The 21,388-nt window shown below is 38.0% G+C and overlaps 1 protein-coding gene across 2 annotated transcripts in view; it reads right to left on the bottom strand.

Moving 5' to 3' along the window:
* Positions 1–6,838: 6,838 nt before the first annotated feature.
* Positions 6,839–21,388, bottom strand: part of LOC127432052 (collagen alpha-1(XI) chain-like) — a 105,336-nt gene continuing 90,786 nt past the window's right edge. For both annotated transcript variants that reach the window (XM_051682824.1, XM_051682825.1), the window contains 8 exons: positions 16,355–16,408; positions 15,785–15,820; positions 15,640–15,693; positions 15,291–15,531; positions 12,446–12,558; positions 10,640–10,708; positions 9,520–9,753; positions 6,839–8,103 (listed from right to left, as the gene is read on the bottom strand). In XM_051682824.1, coding sequence (XP_051538784.1) covers positions 7,957–8,103; positions 9,520–9,753; positions 10,640–10,708; positions 12,446–12,558; positions 15,291–15,531; positions 15,640–15,693; positions 15,785–15,820; positions 16,355–16,408 — 948 coding nt within the window. In that variant the 3' untranslated portion in view covers positions 6,839–7,956. The remainder of the gene's footprint in view (positions 8,104–9,519; positions 9,754–10,639; positions 10,709–12,445; positions 12,559–15,290; positions 15,532–15,639; positions 15,694–15,784; positions 15,821–16,354; positions 16,409–21,388) is intronic.

Here is a 21,388-nt window from a genome sequence, read left to right as displayed (position 1 = left end):
AACATTTGTTTGTAATTGTGTTCACAATGGCATTTACTGCATAGAAATGCTCTCATCCACTCTTCTGTCCACAAAAACCAGATGTTATGAGGTTGTTTTTGATTTGGATAGTAACTTTTAACAGCCAAGAATATTTGGAAACACAGACAATTTGCAATTAGTTAATATAAAGCACTGTAAATTTAACATGCTCAGCTCATTAGCCTCATTAGTTCACCCAAAAATGAAAATTCTTTAATCATTTACTCACCCTCATGCCATCTAAGATGTGTATGACCTTCTTCTGTTGAACACAAACGAAGATTCTTAGAAGAATATTTCAGCTCTGTAGATCCATATAATGCAAGTGAATGGTGGTCAGGCCTATGAAGCTTCAAAAAGGAGATAAAGTCAGCATAAAAGTAATCCATACTACTAGATGCTGCTATAGGAAGTGTAATCGAGCAAATCATGATTGCCAAGGAGTCTGCTGTCAAGATATACAGTGAAAAAGGAGTTATATTTGGGTCTGTTCTCACTCAATACCAACTGGATCACTTCAGAATACATAGATTAAACCATTGGAGTCTGATGGATTATGTTTATGCTGTCTTTTTCTCCTTTTTGGAACTTCAAAGGACTGATCACCATTCACTTGTATTGTATGGACCTACAGATCTGAGATATTCTTCTAAAAATCTTTGTTTGTGTTCTGCAGACGAAAGAAAGTCATACATATATGGGATGGTATGACAGTGAGTAAATGGAGAGAATTTTATTTTTATTTTTGGGTGAACTAACCCTTTAAGTATGCGTATCTTCCTGAGACCTGACTGCAGTGTGCATTTTCCATTTCGCTGTTTCATTTGTAACAAGTAGCAGCACCTAATAAACAAGCAATAAATAAATAAATAAGATAAAAAATTTGTAGAGCAAATAGTTTTCCTAAACATTAAAGACAAAAATGTGATATTTTTAATTACATTAAGCTATAGAAAGTCAAAGCTTTTAAATCAAATTGTTTATTATGTTTCCAGGAGTGTTGGTTATTTATGTTTTTGAGATGTTACAGACATTACAGCTGATTTTCTATAAAGCTGAATAAATAATTCTTATTCAAAGTAATGTCCAGCATCATCCATGCCAACCATGTTAAAATAAAATGTAGCATTATAAAATTCTGAATCTATGTACTGTTTACCATTGTCCCATATCTGCCAAACATGGTCCAAACATCATCTGCAGCCTGAAACTGAACTTTTGGTTAGATTTTAGGATTGAATGCACTTAGATGCATTGAAAGCTATAGGATGCTCCCTTGCTCACTATTTTGTGAATTACCTAACCTCCAGTGTGCTGTCTGTCTGCACTGGTCTCAGAACAGTTCAAAATGCACCTTATTTTCATCCTAACTCCATATAAAGCCTCTGAAAGCAAAGTTTTTCAGCTTTTGAATGAACCCATTTATTCTCAATATGAAAATGAACAGTAGATATATAGGAATGCATTTACTAATGTTAATGAATAGAATCGTATTGCACAGAGATATCAAAATTAAACATAACATAATGTATATTAAAATGAGGCTAAATGACCCACAGATGTGTTAGAGTTGAAAGTTATTCAAAATAACTAACATGTTTGTTTTTTTAGGAAATGCGGTGCCAGTGTCCACATATGTAGACATCATGTTTATCAGCGTGCTGACATGCGAAAAATGAACAGATTTTTAAAAGCAGCATATCAAACAAAACTAGAGATACTACTCTTTACAACCAAACAGGTTTCAATGAAAAAAAGATTTTCTTACAAGAGGCACATTTGTTGGCACTGTGTCCATAGGAGCGAAATCCAATAAAGTGAATCCAAAATAGTGAGTTCTCGCATGAGGCGTGGGTATAGAGAACAGAGCTGCGTATGAATGTACAGAAAAACTCACCATACTGCATGTTGCACATTTCCAAATATTTAATTCCAAATATTCCATTCCTATGGTCTATATAGTATCCTATTTCCTGGAAACACAATTTTAGATTAATTGAACAATACCATTTTACTTTAAGTCTCTTAACTAAAGGACCACCACATTGTCGGTGAGAACTGAAACATAACGAATCCCTTGAGCTTTACAATATATGATAACTGCTTTATAACAGTCAAATTTTGCCCAATATACAGGATGTCCTGGCTATTAAGGGACTTTTGGCAACTGTAGGTTTTGGTGGTGCAGGAATAATTTAATTATGATAGTGTGTTGCAAACATATTATGAAAGTAAAATGGATTATGAATGCCATTTCATGTTGAATCTAAACTGTTTTCCTAAACTTACAATCAGAAAAATTAAAGTTGCTAGCCAATCTGTGCTTTAAAGTAATCAACTTTCAAAAAACAATCTTGGCTAATGACACTGAGTAGAGATATGTTCAATTCTTAATACAGACAGCAGTAATTACTAAGCCATCTAAACACAGCATTTCACAGTCATCAATAATTCAGCCAATCAATTTCACCAGCATGACTCTCTCTCTCTATCTCTCTCTCTCTCTCTCTCTCTCTCTCTCTCTCTCTCTCTCTCTCTCTCTCTCTCTTTGCAGTGTCAAATAACAGCAGGATTCTGGCTGAATGACTTAGAAACAATGCAATGCCTTCTCCACATTACACAGAGGTCTTTTGGTGCCTTTGTTTTACATGTATCTTAACTTAATTTGTCTAAATCTAAAATTAGCCACTGATTCATCTTAAGATCATTGATATGGTATTATAATGTTATGTTTTGTATTTGACAACAGGATAAGGCCCATAAGTAATTTTTTTCCTCTATTGGCTCTAAACCACCTTTTGAAATATGGGGTAATTTTCACCCAAATAGGATCCAAATTATAACATGGCCCCCCAAACATCTGAAAAATAGAACTTATTGCTAAGTAAACAAAACAAAAAAACAAAAAACTACACACTACACTCATAATGCCAAGGTCATGGGCTATATTCCAAGGGAACATACCAACTGGTGATCCTTGAATGCACAGCAAATCACTTTAGATAAAAGTGTCTGCCAAATGCAGAGATGTGAATGTAAAAGTCACCCCAAGAGGACATCCTTGAAACATCCATAAAACATTTTACAGAATATTCTATGATAACACCCACTTTGTATTCACAATCCTTCTACATTGGCTGTCAGTTCCCCCTCTTCTGATCATAGTTGTCAAGTGATAAGCCTTCGTGCTTTGTGATTGCAATATGTTCACCTGTCCTTTGCACACCCAGTTCTCAACCTGTTCTGATTCTGCTGCTGACCGTCTTCTGAGAACAATGAGTATCGAGGTGGAAGAGCCGAGGGTTTGAGCTTAATTTGCCTCGACGTTCGGCTGCATCACGATACAGTGCATGGCAGCAGGACCTGATTGAACTTATTTAAATGCTGGGGTGTCTTTGAAGAGGATAGATGGAAAGCTTTGTTGGGTGGCCCCAATGGGGCTCTGTGTTGACAGTCTCTCAGGTCTCTGAGAGAGGGAGACCTTGCTGAGCGCCTCGGGCCCTGTTCAGCATCACTTTTCTTCTTTCTCTGATCACCTCGCCTCTTGTCTCAGCTTTACCCTTGAAGTCTGTGGGTGCGTGCTGAAAGACAAACATGTGATGAGTGCTCACTTTCTGCGAGCTTCACATCAGAGTGTCAGTGTCTTTTTTAAGGCACTCTCAAGTGTAAAGAAATCCTATACATAAAAAAAAGTCATTTTTACATTCCAATATCAGGCATCTATATGTAATATGTATCAGTAATAGAGCCCAAACCCCATTATGCAGAGAGCAGCTGTCTCTCAGCAGTGAAGTGATGTCAGTGGCAATTAAGTCCTGAAGGTTATGTGTACAATTACACCTGCCCACCAGGCGTTAAATGTTCATTTTTGTAAGTGGTAGCACAATCCTCACACCACCTGCTGTACTTCACATAATAATCAGTGTTCCTTTCACAATACCTCTCCCCTTTTCATTTTCCTAATAGCCAGATTTAATTATCTGCATAGAGCTTCATATCCTCATTGCAACAGTCATAAAAAATCCCAGTTATGCTGTATTTTACCTCAAAGGAATAGTTTAGCCATCAGTGAAGATTCTGTCGTTATTTACTTACCCTCATTTTGTTCCAAACCCATATGACTTTCTGTCTTATGCAGAAAACAAAAGGAGATGTTTTAATGAATATCACAGACCTTCTTTTCAATGCTTGAGTGGATAGTATCTCACTGAACTATCCCTTTAAGTAATTATTCAAATCAAGTTTTATGATGCTTTTGTAGTGTTTTTATTTTTTAGCTTGACAGCCTATGGTCACAATGAACTGCTGTTATATGGGGTGGGGAATACACGAAGTTTTTTCAGAATTCTCATTTTGTGTCCCACATAAAACAATGACAGCATGTGGATATGTAAGCACAGCGTAGTTCTTGCGGGAAGACTAGCAGCTGTACATCATCGCACCATTAGCTAAGTAACTCCTAGCCAATCACATGTAAGCCATTGCTTTATAAGTCTGCTCACATTCTATCACATTACTGTTTCAATGTGCTAACACGGCAACCTCCACCACCCCACCACCACCAGTTGAGTCCTGTCCTGCACAGGGGTAGGCTCCTCGCCCCTATCTCCTATCTCCAGCAGGATATGACGGTTCCGAGTACAACTTCTTTGGACTGCCAGACGGGGCTTACGCCAAAGAGAGACATTACATTTCTGTTTTATATTCATCAAATAAAAGTAGTCTTAAATTTCACTCAAGTCTGCGAGTCTTCCTGATAGATCTGAAATTACCTGAAAGTTAGTATACAATGACATAATTTTTATTTTTGAGTGAACTATTCCTACAGGTTAGTTTCAGAGTCATTTTAGAGCATGGTAACCTTTTAGTTTAGCTATTCAGAATATCTAATACTATTCTGGCTTTTCTCTTTGAGGATTGCCTTGATTGACAGCAGTGGAAACTCGCTTGCTCTTTATTTCTTAAAAATGGGTGGCTGTATTATGAGTTGTGGCTTAGCATTCCTTTTGAGGGAATTATGGACTGGCAGTTGCGTGGCATCTCTCTGTACAGATGCGACTTAGAATATTCAAAGTTAATGCCACTGGGCAGTCTCTGTTTGATCTTTGTTCATCTGACTTTGAGGAGACGGAGAAGAGAGATATAGGTCCCATATGACTCCTGAAGAGAGGAGATGTGTGGGTGTTTTTTTCTTCTCAAATGATGCTGCAAGTCATTACATGCTGATAATTAATTGGACATTGTTGGACAGCTCAGGTAATTACTCACAGAAAACACAGACTAAGACCTCTCTTACAGTTTGTCAGTTAGAACAGATAAAACAAACTGTATCCTCAAATATTCTTGCGCCAAGCTGAGCAATGCAGGTGAGGAGTGGGCGGGGTTTGCAGCCACATCGTCTTGTCATTGGATGATACATGTGTCAATCAGGCATTGGAGTTCGGGCAGATCTCAGGGAAGGGTTTCCAAACGTTAGCATTGAAAAGTTTTAAAAGGGACCGTGTACATCAATTTCTGACTTTGCTTTGTCATGTTTGTAAGCTTTAGACTAGAAATTCAGGGATCTTTTGTTTTCTTCTAGATTTTAGATAAAAGTTCTTTATGCTTTGTGATGTTCTTTTCTAAACCTGTGTTGGCTAGCAGCTTGGAATGCACTTTTCATATCCAGTAGAAACAAAAACATATAGAACAGCCTCCTCAATGTTCCAGTAAGAGACTGTGAATGGACTTTTAAGCATATACATGAAAATTTGCTTTGGCTTTCTCTGTGCTGTTTAAGAACAAAAACATTTTCGCAGGCACATAATCTTTAATGTATTTTCAGCTTTAGGTTTATGGATTTAACAGAATGTGGGACAGCCATTTTGCTTTCATTTTAACTATAAAGAGGTTATTACCGCTCTTTGATTTAGCAAGCCTTCAAGACATCTTGAGAACTGCATCCGTCCAATTAAAACAATTCTCCCTTTTATTTTCTTTGCATAATGCCTATTTTTCATGTCACGGTCACTGAATACAACACAATAACTCGTGAGAAACATGAAATAGTTTGAAGGCTTCTTATGCCTTCTTTTCTTAAGACAGAAAAAAGAATGAGAGAGAGAGAGGAACAGCGAAATACTGGCATAATTGGACTCTATCTAGTGACAGTCCAATCCTGTGAAACTTTTAAAATGCTAAGCAGAGAATGCCTGCCACAAAGGGGCATGGTGAAATGGCAAAACTCAGAAGTCTTTGCCTACAGAGAAAAATATCAAATTGGCATTTCTCTGAAAGCGTGAATACAGATGTCCAATAATAATTCTGAGAATTCATTGAATTCATTCATGATCTAACTCGTGTGGATGTGCAGACATCAAATGGAGAATAGAGAGAGGTCTTATTATGACAACAAAAGAGCCTTTCATATTAAACACAATGCCTAATGAGACTCCATGGGTAGGTTCAGCCGCATCCAAATACTTTAGCCTCCATTGCTCTATTAGGAAATGAACCAGAGGGACCAATGAAATGAATACGAAAGTTTTTCCCTAGTAAACACACTGTTCTCATCCTAAGACACCTGCTAATGAGCTGTAGTGCATGATAAATGATACGAGGAAATAATTAATTTAACGTTATGCATGAGTTGGCAAACAATTATTTTAAGCAACATATTTTTGGGATATTGCAGCTCATTTACTGGCATTTAAATGGATCTGGTTGTGGATTGAAGGAAATACAACAAATATCATTTAAACCTAGTGCACCATAAAACCACACATTAAGGAGAGACAAGGTAACTGAACAGACAAGAAAAGCAGATGCTGTTTCGCGGTTGGTTGGAATCCAGTTTTTAATAATGAAATGAACCATAAAAAGCACATCAAATAAATTTCTCACTTTAGTTACAAAAATGGGTCATCGGAAAGGCCTTATCATTGCATTCACAAAAGGTTTCGAACAAAAAGAGGCCTAACAGATATGTATTTTTCCCATTAAAAAAATCCCCACCCAAAATATATAAACTTAACTGTATTACCAAGGTATATACAGGGCACACCATCCTTGTATCGGAATGGTTTTCAAGATAGATTGAGGTATACGACCGAACTACAACTGAAAAATAAAAACTAAAAACAAACAAATAACAAACAATTAAATTAAAGTGAATGAATGGCACGATTACTTAAATCAAGCACATTAGTGAAACGTTGCTTTGCATGTGCTGATGAATCTTCCTCTCATGTTTGCCGGGGTGTCTAGTGGGCTGAACTGCGAGTAACCAGAACTTCAGGATGGTCAATATATATATACAAAGGACTTACATTACAATTAATAATAGGGAACTGTTTGAATGCTGTCTTTTATTTGCTTGATAATAAGTACACAGTATTCATCCACAAAATATCATTATTTAATTTTTTATTTATTCAGTTCTATAACTTATAAAATGTTTGTGAGGAATTTTGAATTTAAAAGCCAGATCCAATTGTGATACACATGCAAGTTTTGAAAGTGGATTTAGAAATAACAATAATGTACAAAATAATAATTACAGTTTTATCAAAATACATCCTCTCTCTCTCATAGCACCTCTTTTTTGTAGTTTGAACAAGCACCATTGTTGTCGTCTTTTTTTTTTTTTTTTTTACTGCTCTGATAGATTCCGGATAAGAGGTCTTCCCTTCCTCTATCCAACTTGTGGACCTCCCTGGTTTACCGTTTGCCTTGGCTTGACGTTGTCCTTCACCTTTCATTCCATAACAGGTTTCATGTCACGTGATTCTTGCCCCACAAGGGCAACAAGTATTTTCCTGGGCAATACATACATACATACATGGCAAGACGTGTTCGCAACCCCATTTTTTCTATTCAAAGCTTGCATGTGGCAGGAACGCGTGCGCTAACCCGTCCTACCCTGCCACGTTATTGTCTGTTTTTTGTTTAGTTTTTTTAGCCAAGGAAGCAGACTGGACCAACTTCAAATCCAAACTTCTGGTTGGGATCTCCAAAATCAGTGAACATCACATCGACGATTGGAACCTGATCGATTTTGGGAGTGTTTATCTCCAGTACAGTCTTTCCATAGCCTTTCCGCACCTGTAGGACGAGAAAAAGATCATCAGAACTTGTTTGAATATTTGGGTGATTTTTCAACTATAGGAAATTTTATGGCCCAGAGATTGATTTTTATTAGAAACGTTGATACATGAACACTGCAAAAAAAAAAAAAAACTTTTTGTCTTGTTTATCAGGCAAAATAGCTATATAACATGACGCTGATATTAGCTGAGTTTGTCATTGGGAGAAATGGCAACAGAACTACATCTGGTAAGACACCGCATTAAGTTTTTACACTGAAACCTGTTTGAGTCTAAAGAGTAGAGTCTCTAGTTTCATCCTATAAGCCATTTAAAAAATGTCATCGCTTTATCGCAAAATGGCACACTGTTAAACATGACCACGTATGTGGACTATAGGCTAATTTTCCTTAAAATATTCTATATTCACTGTGCATTATCATATTGAGAATCAATGGATACATCCAAAAGCTGGAAAATGTTGCTTTCAGAGGTTCTATATGGAGATAAAAGAAGGTGCATTTCAAACTGTTTTGAGACCAGTGCAGACAGATAGCACACTGGAGGTTAAGTCATTCCCTAATTAGGGAGCAAGGGAGCATCCTATAGCTTTCCTATGCAGCTAAGTGCATTCACTCCTAAAATCCAACCAAAAGTTCAGTTTCAGGCTGCAGATGATGTTTAGACCACTCAACATGTTTGGCAGACATGGGACAATGATAATCAGTACATAGATTCAGAATTTTCATGCAAAATTTTATTTTAACATGGTTGGCAGTGATTGGATGATGCTGGCCATTATTTTGAATCAGAATTATTTATGTTAATTTCTGACTTTCTATAGCTTGGTATTAATTAAAATTTCACAACTTAGTCCCACTGTCCACATATGTGGACATAATTTTTTGGGGGAAAACTATTTTTTTTGCATTTTTATTAGGTGCTACTAGTTACAAATCAAAAAGGGGAATGGAAAATGCACACAGCAGTCACAATCAGGTCTCAGGAGGTTAAGCATAAACCTCACTAAATTTTGTCAGATCTCTCTGAAAACAAAGCTTAATATCTTGTGTAATTTTGCTTCAAGTAAATGAATCTTGTTTCTAAACAGGTTTAGATATTTCCACTGGAAAACAAGACAAAAATACTAAGAAAAACATTGTTTTGCAGTGAAGGTCACATTTTCAAATGCTTTTTATATACAGAACTTATTGTTTTATCTTGACTTAGACTTTCAAGTTAGTGTACATGTTTACCAAAGAGACAAAAGTGATGAAAGCATGCTTTAGATGAAATCTGAGAGATATGTGATGTTACCATTATAAAATGAATGGTGATTTAATTTCTGAAAGTCTACAAGGCCAAAAGTAACCATAGTTAAAAAACATCCATTTCTATGATTTCATTTGTATAGATTGTTTGACAGAGGTCTTACCGAACAGCTGTCTGACAGGGCCTTGATGAAGGGGTTGTTGTCGTAAGACATCTCCTCATCGTTGGAGCCAAGGAAGCGTAGTGCCCTGTCGTAGCTGTCCGTAGTGGCGTCGTGCCAGGCTACCGACTGGTGGCAGTTGTAGGTCAAGTTTTGCCTGGCGGAGGCTGTCAGTAGTTTGAGGAACGTCATCTGGACCATGTTTATTGAGTTGCCCTCTGTGTCCACGTACGAAAGCTTGGGGTAAAAATGAAAGGAGAGTTTTGAGATGCAGAGAAATGAAACCAAGAAAAAACTGATGTATTAAACAAATAAGCCATCCAGTAGGCTGTGCATTACAGTGATATTAAATTTTGCTTTTTCACACAAAGCTTTTATGGTGTTATTTGTCCTTTTTGGAGTTTGACAGCCACTGGTTGCTATGAACTGTATGTCTCTTTTTGTGTTTTACAGAGAAAAAAAATCATAGTATATGGGTTTGGAATGACATGAGGGTGGTAAATAATGACAGATTTTTCAGTTGTGGGTAAACAATCCCTTTCGATTCTGATAGAAAAATCGATTACGTTTCTGACAAAGGGTCACCAGACACCAGATATATAAAGATGTTAAATTTCTCAGAGGTGCAGAGATGCCTATGTCATGCTCCTGTTCTACCCGCTCCGTACGAGACTCCTCCGGCATGGGAGGCGGGTGTGCTAACAAGGAGGCTAAAGGCTACAGCCTCTAGCGTCAGTCGCTAGTGCACCTCTTGAGGTCAGGAGAGTGAGGTTTATACACATTGCACAGCTATCTATCAGCTGGCTCCCGTGACACCTACATGACTTTAGTCTGCATCAAATATAAATGTGGTGTGTGTATACAATATATATGTGCACGACTGTGGATGTGTTTTGTATGAGTGTTTGTGGGTGTGCTTGGCTTGCTGATGGATCCCAGGCTGTAGTGATAGCATCTGTTAAAAGCCGAACTGTTATTGGTGTCTGTCCAATGGCTGAGTAAAGAAAAAAGGGAAAAGACGAAGCCGACCACTCAGCTCCTTTTAGTTTCGAAGGACAAGATGATGTTTTTCATAAAGGAGCGGAGAGGAGAAGATGAAAGATGGTCGAGAAAGTGCACTTACCATTTTGCCATGTTTAAATTCACTAAACCAGGAGCCAGGAACCTCTTTGGGCCATGAAGATATCCTCACCTATAGGATGGCAGAAAGAGACATGAAGAACAGAATAGCAAAGGGCCAGAATAGTGCAGATAGTTTTAGATGAACAGCAATTTTACTTTAGCAGAAAATTAAATAAAATGAAACCCTGCTGTTTTTGTTTGTTTGTTTTTTTTGTGCAGCATCTGGTCCAACAATTAAAATTCAATTAAACGGCTTCTCATTGAAAATACAATGCAAATTATTTTAATGTTGAAATTGAACTTTAGAGAGATTTTCACTGCAATTCGACCTGATTTGAATATTTTGTCTTTTTTCTTAATTTAATTTCTATTTATTATTATTTAAAATGTACTATAATTATAACAAAAATTCTTTTGCATAAATAAATTAAAGCCTATTCTTAGTACCATTAAGATGTTTTGCACTGTGACAATCTCATTCTTATTAAGCGACAGTAACACAAAAAATAATTATGTATTATTAAAATTGTAAAATATTCATACATCATTTATACAAAATAATATGTGTTATACTGCCTTTAATTTATGCAGATTTTAATAAAAAATAAAAAAATAAAAAAAATTGTCCAGACAAGATGATTTTCATTAATCTATAACAGTAATAAAAAACTAGAGAGACTCACCATTGAGAATTACAATTTCCTATTTCTGAGAACTGGGGAGGAAATGTGCTTAATTATCATAAGAATAGTATCACAATGCAAAGAAATCTCAATGGTCCTAAAAAAGGCTTACTTTTCTTTATACAAAGTAGGGCTGCAACAACTAATCAATAAAATCGATTACCAATAATGGAAATCATCGACAATGAATTTCATTATTTGAGCACAGAGAAGCTCCATCAGTGATGTCACTTTACAGCCCGGTGAAAAATGTGTTGCATGATGAAAATTATTTGATAAACAACGGAGACAAATTGAAGCGGAAAAAACAGGACCCAAGATGTGCAGTGCACGAGAGCACTTTATAAACACCTCAAAGAAGGTCATAATAAGCATACAATTTAATGTGGTGCGGTTGCTGTATCAGGTGCGTTGACAGAGCGCATATGCTGTTTGATTCGCTTAAGAGTTGTTTTTCTCCAGTACATGACTTTCATTTTACTGCTATTTTCTGTTTTATAGTGTATGCATGTTATGAGTTCAAAATAAAGCATGTATTTCCGTGTATTTCGCAAAACTGTTTGTTTTCATCACAAGCGAGTCTCGTTAAACTTCACTGAACAAACGAGCGTGCGCATCCGCATCAATCAAACCAATCACAATGGAGAAAGGGAGCGCAATAATAATAAATTCAAGCTTAACTTTTCATGATTCAGGCTTTGTTTAAAGTTTTGTGAGAGTATAGAATCATGAATTCAGTAATGTAAATCGAACCAAATCCTTACACCCTTTATCATTTCTGTTTTTTAAAAAAAATTATATTGTAATAAAATACAGGTCTGATTAATCTGATTAATTGAAGAAATAATCGAAGATTAATCAATTGTCAAAATAATCGTTAGTTGCAGCCCTAATACAAAGTAAAATGTCCTACTTTTTTCTTTTGATTTTGGTGTCAAATATGACCTGTGCATATTTTGCACTTCCATTAGGCAACAATTACACTAAGAAAACGTTAATACTTTAAAGTGACCGAGTAAACCCTTTGTATGTGTTGTTCTGTATGTGACAGAGGTGAGATGCTGTGGTCCTGTCTGACTGTTACTGGCTAGTTCTTCCATAGGGGGCTTTCAGAATACACTCACTCCATTTGACTTTTTATCTGGGAAGATGCATGTTTCGCCTCCTGCTGTGAAGTTGCAGTACACTTTGAAGGAGTCCCCGGAGCATCCTTGGTTGGGATCGATGTAGTATTCACCTGAGAAGAAAAACCATACACAACATCTTTTGAAGATGCTCTCTGGGTCTTGAAAATCCACAGATATAAGACTCAGAAAATCAGGCATTACTACTGTCATTATGATAACATGTGAAGATATTCCCTCAGCTCTGAGATCTGTCTGGATTTTTATTCATTTTGGCAGCTAAACAACATGTTTTGTAGACAGCAGCGGTGGCAATACCTTGTGTAAATAAAACAGCATCCTAATGCGACTGCGGTAAAAACCCACTCTGAAAGGTCAGTGTAAGTGCTGGCATTTTGTAAGCCATGATTTGGAAGGGAGAGGTTAGCTCCCGCTGGAGTCCGCAGAATGCTAAACACCTTCCCAATCAGCCTTCTACTCTGCTATTATTTGAATTCTCCAGAGTAACAAGCTTGGAATTTTTCAAGCGCTGACAATATCCACAGAGAAACCAGAAAACCCTGTTTGTTTTTTGGATTTATCTGTTCTGGAAAGTGTTTATTTATTTATTTATTTATTTTTTACTAAAACTAAAACAAAAAACAACTGAAAACATTGTCATTCAATTATATACAAATAAATCCTAACATAATAATAATAATAAAAAAAATCTCTTTCATGTTCATCAGAGTTTTTCCTAACCAGTCGTGCCACGATAAGTAATGAGCGACAGGATATTTTTCTGATCGCTTAGTTTCTGTTTATGTTGCATTGCGTGGGGTAGCCCCGCCCACTGTGAAATCTCATTAGTCCAAAATCTCACTCCTCATTAGTACACATTAAACATAAAATATTTTCTGCTTGGCTGTAATTGTGCCGCATTGCACAGTTGGACAGACGAATTGCTTGCCACAGGAATCTTAACGCATCTGGCTCGGATACAATGTGAACTAATCTAAAACGAATGAAAAACGAAATTAAATTGTAAGGAAAAATGTAAAATAAAATATAAATAAAACTAAATAAAAAAAATATATATAAACTAGAATACAGCAGCCCTGGTTCTAGACTGTATGTACTGTAAAGATGCCACGGTGTGAGTTTTTGACAATTCGTTTTGACAATTTTTGACAAATCTGCCTTTATTGTATTGGATTACCATCTGTTGCTAACTGGTTTTACTATTATTTGCAAATTTTCTTATTATGCAAAAACACTGAGGCAATCAAGTAATTTCATAATTGAACGTGTTAGTGGACGTAGGGGCGGACTGGGAAGAGAAATTGGCCCTGGATTTTACATAGAAACTGGCCAAAATGTTGTTGAGCGATGGAGGGGTGTTGGGTGGTGGTGTCGCTGTCCTTTTCTGCATATCGCGGCCCCCTTCGGCATATCTTACTATTATTAATTGTTATTATTGTCCTGACTATACATTGTGATCAGCTGAATGCCACTTTGGTGAATACAAGTACAACATTTATTTCCATAAGAGCAAAATCTATACATTATTCCAAACTTTTGGCCGCCAGTGTAAACCTCCACTTTCACTTTCAGAAAAAAGGACTTAAATATTTATCTGTTTCTCACCCGCATCAATTATATTGCTTCTGAAGACATAGATTTAACCACTGGAGTCATACAGATTATTTTTATGATGACTTTACGTGATTTTTGGAGCTTGAAAGGTCTGGTCACCATTCACTTGCATTGCATGGACCTACATAGCTGAGATATTTTTCTAAAAATCTTCATTTGTCTTCAGCAGTAGAAAGAAAGTCACACATATGGGATGGCATGAGGGTGAGTAAATGATAAGAGAATTTACATTTTTGGGTGAACTACCACACCGATAGTGTACTGAAAAAAAAGTTGCAAAATATTAAACTCACTAGTATGTTTTTGGACAACTAGTGGAACATCCTGTCCCATTTGTAAGATGTGTACCTTTATATGATTTCTGTTTGCATGTTTTACATCTCCCATCTTCAGTAACCCTTAGTCATTCAAATGCTCCCAAACAGCCGGTTTAAGTTGCCTTTTTGATGGAAATGAGTCTGGTAGATTGAATTCCATTCGATTTTTATATTTTGGAGTTCGCGTGTAGAGACTTTCAGTTTTAGGCTTACACCGAAAAACTCTTTTACGTCACATATTATATATATAACATTTTTGCCACGTGTAAATTAAACATTTTCTGGTTTTTAATGTTGGACTCTAAATTCTTACAGTTAAATTAAATGTGACAAATGTTAATAGTGAAACTGTATAATCGCGACGTCCCTAGTTACATGAAATAAAAATAAAAGAATAACTGGAAAAACTGACACTAAAATTAAATACATTTGTTTGTACTAAAATAAATACTAGAAAATTTTGAAAAAATAATAGACACGCGATAAATCTTGTGACCTCTTCAACGTTTTTGTCCTATCCAGCCATGACCATGACAAAGAATGACAGGAGATTTTGACAATTGCTTGTTTTATTTATGTGGGGTAGCCCCACCCAGTATGAAATCTCATTGGTCCAAAATCTCACTCCACATTTACATTTAACATTCAAATATGTTTTGATTGGCTGTAATTGTCACATCACGCAGCAGTATCACATTCAGTTCAAACCGACAAATTGCTTGTTGCTGGAATGTTATCGCATCACGTCTGTTTAGGATACAGTGTACTAAAATAACAGTCAACAAAAAACTAAACTAAATAAAAGGGCAAATTAAAAATTAATTAATTAAAAATTCTAAACTAGAATATCCCTGGATTTAGACTGTCTTCCTCCCCCCATTTAATTCACTTACCGTCTGGGAACTCTGGGTGAGCAAGCTGCAGGTCTTTACAGCTTCTTGCCGGGTTGATCTGCGTGCCCATGGGGTACTTCATGCGCTCAATATCCTGTTTGAGATTATTCAAGGAGCTGAAGATGTCCTCCATGCCCTCTCCATAGTCCAACATGGCTTCATCTGCTTGCATGTCAACAGAACGACGAGACTTCTTGGGCATCTGGAAAGGCAGAGGCTGGATGATCTCGCCAGGTGGACCCTACAGACCCAGAAAAAGAGTATTCAGAGTCAGCATTCTACAAGGCCTCCAGCATTTTTTGTTATAAAGTTCTTCCAGTGCTCCTTGAAACACAAGTTAGATACTCACAGGAGGACCAGGAGGTCCAACCGTGCCCGTGTCTCCCTTCTGACCAGCGGGACCCTGCAGGAAGATGATTTAAAAACCATGAGCTCCTCACCAGACAACAGTATAACATGCTCACCAAATCAATTAGTCATAAAGTGGTACTTACAGTTGAACCTTTGGCTCCCTTTGGCCCTTGTGGACCCTAAGGAAAAAAGAAAAAGCATTCTGTGAAAAGTGACTTAATTACATTGATTCTATGAAAAATATGTGTGAATAAATAAATAAATAAAAATAATGATTGCATTGCTAACAATGTGAAACTTAGCGAAATATTATAGTTTTGTTCATTCAAATAAGTTGTTAATTTTTCCACAAAAAAATAAAATAATAAAAAAAATAAAAATAAAAAGGGTCAAAATTATTACACTGAAGTTGCATCACTTTAAATGTTGGATCCATATTTTGACCAATCAGGCCAAAATCACCATTTTGGGGTTGTGGTGCAGACATCTGACGTGTAAAACTGGTTACTTATTGTATGTTAATTTTACATAAGATAATTGTTTGTCTAACATATCTAATAGTTCATCATTCCAAAGAACATATGGTTTATGCCTTTATTGGTTTTAACAGTAATGGGATCAGTTTGCACCCTATTCTTGGAAAGTGCCATGTGCCATTTGAAATTAGCAAGACTGGCAAGGAATGCATAATAGAAACAGACAAAAAGACTCACAGGCAATCCAGGAGGACCAGGTGGACCAAGGGGACCAGGAGCACCACTAATACCCTACAGTTCAAAGAGGACATAGAGGTTAGAAAAGACAGCAGACTTGATTGATTTGTGAAAATGTGGATTCACAGAACTCTTAATAACACTGTGAACAAGTGAGAACAAGAGTTTGATATTCTCTCTAGGATTTGTCTGCCAAAAAAGGACAATGCTTTGGTCACAGAGACAAAAATGACTCTTGCTAATTGTATATTCATCTGAAGTGTTTCACACTGATCGTTCCACTTTATTATAGTCAAGAACTTTTGGAGTTGTTCTGTTGGGAGAACTGCAGCCTCTGTTACTAAATGTAGCAACAGATTGCCAATCTGCCCAGTGGGAAACTTTAATAAGATGAGATCGTTTTCTCCTTTGTTTTTTGTTTTTTTAAACCCACAGAAGGGTAAATTAAAATTGTAATATGCTTAATTTCAGTGTGATTAAAGATGTATTGCTTTAAATCACAGCACAAGAGGGCTGCTGAGGGCAAAGGCAAATTTTGAATTGTCTACTTGCTCAATTACTAAAGGTTTATTTAAAGAAAGTCTTTAATGCATTAAATGCATACCTCAGGTCTTTAGTGACACGAGACCTCATTCCACCCCCTGTACCTCATACATTTTTTGGAGTTGAGCCCACACCTCTTTATTATTCCTTAAGCTCTCTCTTATAAATAGTAAAAAAATTATTTAAAAAAAATCCAAAATGCAAATTATTATTATTATTATTATTTTTATCCCCTTTTCTCCCCAATTTGGAATGCCCAATTCCCACTACTTAGTAGGTCCTCGTGGTGGTGTGGTTACTCACCTCAATCCGGGTGGCGGAGGACAAGTCTCAGTTGCCTCCGCTTCTGAGACAGTCAATCCGCGCATCTTAACACGTGGCTCGCTGTGCATGACACCGCAGAGACTCCCAGCATGTGGAGGCTCATGCTACTCTCCGTGATCCACGCACAACATACCACGTGCCACATTGAGGGCGAGAACCACTAATCGCAACCATAAGGAGGTTACCCCATGTGATTCTACCCTCCCTAGCAACCGGGCCAATTTGGTTGCTTAGGAGACCTGGCTGGAGTCACTCAGCACACCCTGGATTCGAACTTGCAACTCCAGGGGTGGTATTCAGCATCAATACTCACTGAGATACCCAGGCCCCGACTTAACACTTTTTTCTAAACTTGATGCTTTCAATGAAATTTAAGATACAGTAATAGTCTAAAAATCACCCAATGACTTCGATAAAATGTTAAATTGATAGTTCACCAAAAATGAAAAGCTGAGCTACCCAGGCCCCCTTTATTATTATTATTTAAAAACAAATTATAATGGTTTTAGTACCAGAAGTGTATAGAGTCATTAGAGACCCAAGGTATGTAAGAGTGTTGTTTTTTTTTTTTAATTCCATAAATTATATTTTTTATTATTTAATATCTATATAAATGTAGTATCACATATGTATTGTTTATTACAAGAGGAATGAGTACTATATTCATACAAATAAATACTATATCACCTTTATTTTCTGTGCAACAATGAATTATCAACAATGATGAATTATCTGTATTCCATATGCGTGTACACATACATATTATACATGTTATTTCTTACTCAAGGCGGCACTGTTGTTTCAGTGACTGACTCGATTTGCATTTAACATTTGCTATTTGATGAAACAACATAGAAGTAAACTATAGCAAGTAAAACACATGAACAGTATGATATGACTATAGTCATTTGGGTGTACTACTGAAATTCTGTAAATTGTGCATCTATTTAGACTCAATATGTGCCTGAGTATATACTCATGCAGTTTATGTGGATTTTGTTTAATGTGTAGCTCAATACGTTTTTGACTGCCAGTTAGGTCTCAGGAAATTTAAGTGTGATGTGTGTTAAGTTAAGAGCAAGTAATGAATCCTGTTCTAGATTTGTTCTGATTTGTTGGATTCTTCATTTGATATATGAAAAATAAAACATCAAAATATATTTTATTCTATTATTTTCAAATTGTCTTGAAAATTTTTAGAAAATGTATAACTCTCTTGGATTTTGTAGATCCATTTGTGATAGACTTAAGCGCCAGATCTCTAACGACCCGAATACGTAACAGTGTTTGATGGATTTAAGGGTTATTGTGTTTCTTCATCTGATTTTGATATATTTCAGAATCAGAATCAGCTTTATTGCCAAGTATGCTTACACATACAAGGAATTTGTCTTGGTGACAGGAGCTTCCAGTGTACAACAATACAGAAACAATATAAAAACAGCAGCAAGACATAGATAAAAATAAATAAATAAATAAATAATTATACACATATGTACAGACACACACACACACACACACACACCAATAATCCTCTCAGCAATCCAAACTGTCCTTTGTAGTCTTCTGATGTCTGATTTCGTAGCTGAACCAAACCAGACAGTTATTGAAGTGCAGAGGACAGACTCAGTGACTGCTGAGTAAAACTGTATCAGCAGCGCCTGTGGCAGGTTGAATTTCCTCAGCTGGTGAAGGAAGTACAACCTCTGCTGGGCCTTTTTCACAATGGAGTCAATGTGGGTCTCCCACTTCAGGTCCTGTGAGATGGTAGTGCCCAGGAACCTGAATGACTCCACTGCTGCCACAGTGCTGTTTAGAATGGTGAGGGGGGTCAGTGTTGGGGTGTTCCTCCTAAAGTCCACAATGATCTCCACCGTTTTGAGCGTGTCCAGCTCAAGGTTGTTCTGAATTTGCATTCAGAGTCCAAAATTTAGTGCTAAATGCAAGGAACAATTAGCTGGTAACGTTGAAAAGAACTGCAACATAATATATGATTTTAAATTGGATTAAAATTTGAATCTTCTAACAACTTTTATCTTTATGCCTTTTATTTTATTTTTCTCCAGAACTTCATGTGGAATATTCTTTATAATAAGTCAAACAAAGCAAAGAAATGGAGACTGGCTACTCTCACATATGGCACTAGAGTGACACAATGACCTGCACTGTTTGTCACAAATATACAAGGAAAAAAGAGCTAAATATTCCCAATGTCACATGGACATTGTCAAGCTGTTTGGAAGGACAGGTGAGAGGCGTGGATCCAAAAACAGTATTTATTAACTTAGAAGAAGAAGAGGATGTAATGAAGATGAAAACAAAACACTTGAGCAGAAGGAAAACAAAACATCACAGCAGTTTGCTGGCTAACCAAGTAACAATCTACCGACAAGCAAGCGAACATACAAACATGAACCGACGAAGACTAAGGGAAACATGAGGGCTAATATATATATATATATATATATATATATATATACACACACACATGAAGACTAATGACTAAATGAGAGACAGCTGGAAACAATGAGGGATGAAATCAGGAACACAGGCTTGGGAGGCAGCTCCAGGAAGGGAGCGGGGTCCAAAGGTTTGGGAGGTGGCTCCAGGAAGGGAGCAGGGTTAGGAGGCGGCTCCAGGAAGGGAACAGGCTCCGGAGTTTTGGGAGGCGGCTCCAGGTAGGCCACTGGTTGAGCATCAGGACACCAAGATGGGACTGGCAGAGGGTCTGTGGCTGGGCTGAGCCATAAGAGGATCAGGAAATTGAGATCCCGAAGGTGGAGCTGGATCCGGTGGTGGAGCCAGAGGTGGAGCAGATGGAGCTGCAGGAGGAACAAGAATGAGAGTCTCAGGGGAAGAAGCCGCAGGAGGCGGAGCTGGCGGTAGGGACTCCAAGGGCAGAGCTGCCATGGATGGATGCCCATGAGAAGAAGCCACAGGAGGCCCAAACAGTACAGCATCAGGAAGCTCTGGGGCGGAGTCTCTGGAGAAGTGGGCGGGGCTGCTGGAGAATGAGCAGGTGGAGCCGCTGGAGGAGGAGTCCCAGGAGGAGCGGGTGGAGCTGCTGGAGGAAGAGTCCCAGGAGGAGTGGGCGGAGCCGCTGGAGGAAGAGTGGGCAGAAGGCAGGAGGAGCAGGGATTTGAGTCTCAGATGGAGTGGGCGGAGCCGTGGGAGGTTTGATGAAGGAGATTTCCGGGACCACCGAGGCTGGAGAGAAAGGGGTCTCAGTTGAAGGGAACTCTGAGAACACTGGAACCAGAGTAGCTGCCCCCGCCCCCCCCGAATATTTCTCTAGGGCTGGAGCAGGCGTGAATGCTGGCTCTGGGACGGACACGGCTTCAAACGCTGGCTCTGGGACGGACACGGCTTCAAACGCTGGCTCTGGGACGGACACGGCTTCAAGAACTAGTTCTTTGACCTTGGCAGGCGTGGGCGTTGGCTTGCTGACCATGGCAGGCATGGGCGTTGGCTCGCTGACCCTGGAAGGTGTTGGCGCTGGCTTGTTGACTGTGGCAGGCGTGGACGCTGGCTCGTTGAGCATGGCAGGCGAGGGCAGTGGAGAAATGGCCCCCGTCGATGAAATTTTCTTGACCACTGGAGGAGATAGCAGAAGGCCAGCCGAGGAGATAGCAGAAAGCCAGCCATTACGATGTTAGCAATGAAATTCCCAAGGGGCAGAACATCGCAGTCCAAAGGGACCATCTCCCTCACAGGTTTATTCAGTCCCAACCAGAACATGGTCCTGAGGATTCTCTCACCCCAGTTCAAGCTCACCAAGCTCCAAAACCTTGTACAATAATTCTCCACTGAAGAAGACCCTTGGGTGAGTCGATCGAGTTGTTCTGCTGGATCCATCTTTTGTAAGGTTGGTTCTTCTGTCATGCTGTTTGGAAGGACGAGGTGAGAGGCATGGATCCAAATGCAGTATTTATTAACTCAGATGAAGAAGAGGATGTAATGAAGATGAAAACAAAACACTTGAGCAAAAGGAAAACAAAACATCACAGCAGTTTGCTGGCTAACCATGTAACAACCTACCGACAAGCAAGCAAGCAAGCAGACAAACAAACATGAAAAGACGAAGACTAAGGGAAACATGAAGGCTATATATACACACGAAGACCAATGACTAAACGAGAGACAGCTGTAAAATGAGGGATGAAATCT

The sequence above is a fragment of the Myxocyprinus asiaticus genome, chromosome 41 (assembly GCF_019703515.2).
Source record: "Myxocyprinus asiaticus isolate MX2 ecotype Aquarium Trade chromosome 41, UBuf_Myxa_2, whole genome shotgun sequence".
In the NCBI taxonomy this organism is placed as follows: domain Eukaryota; kingdom Metazoa; phylum Chordata; class Actinopteri; order Cypriniformes; family Catostomidae; genus Myxocyprinus; species Myxocyprinus asiaticus.
This window is presented reverse-complemented; position numbering and strand designations above follow the sequence as displayed.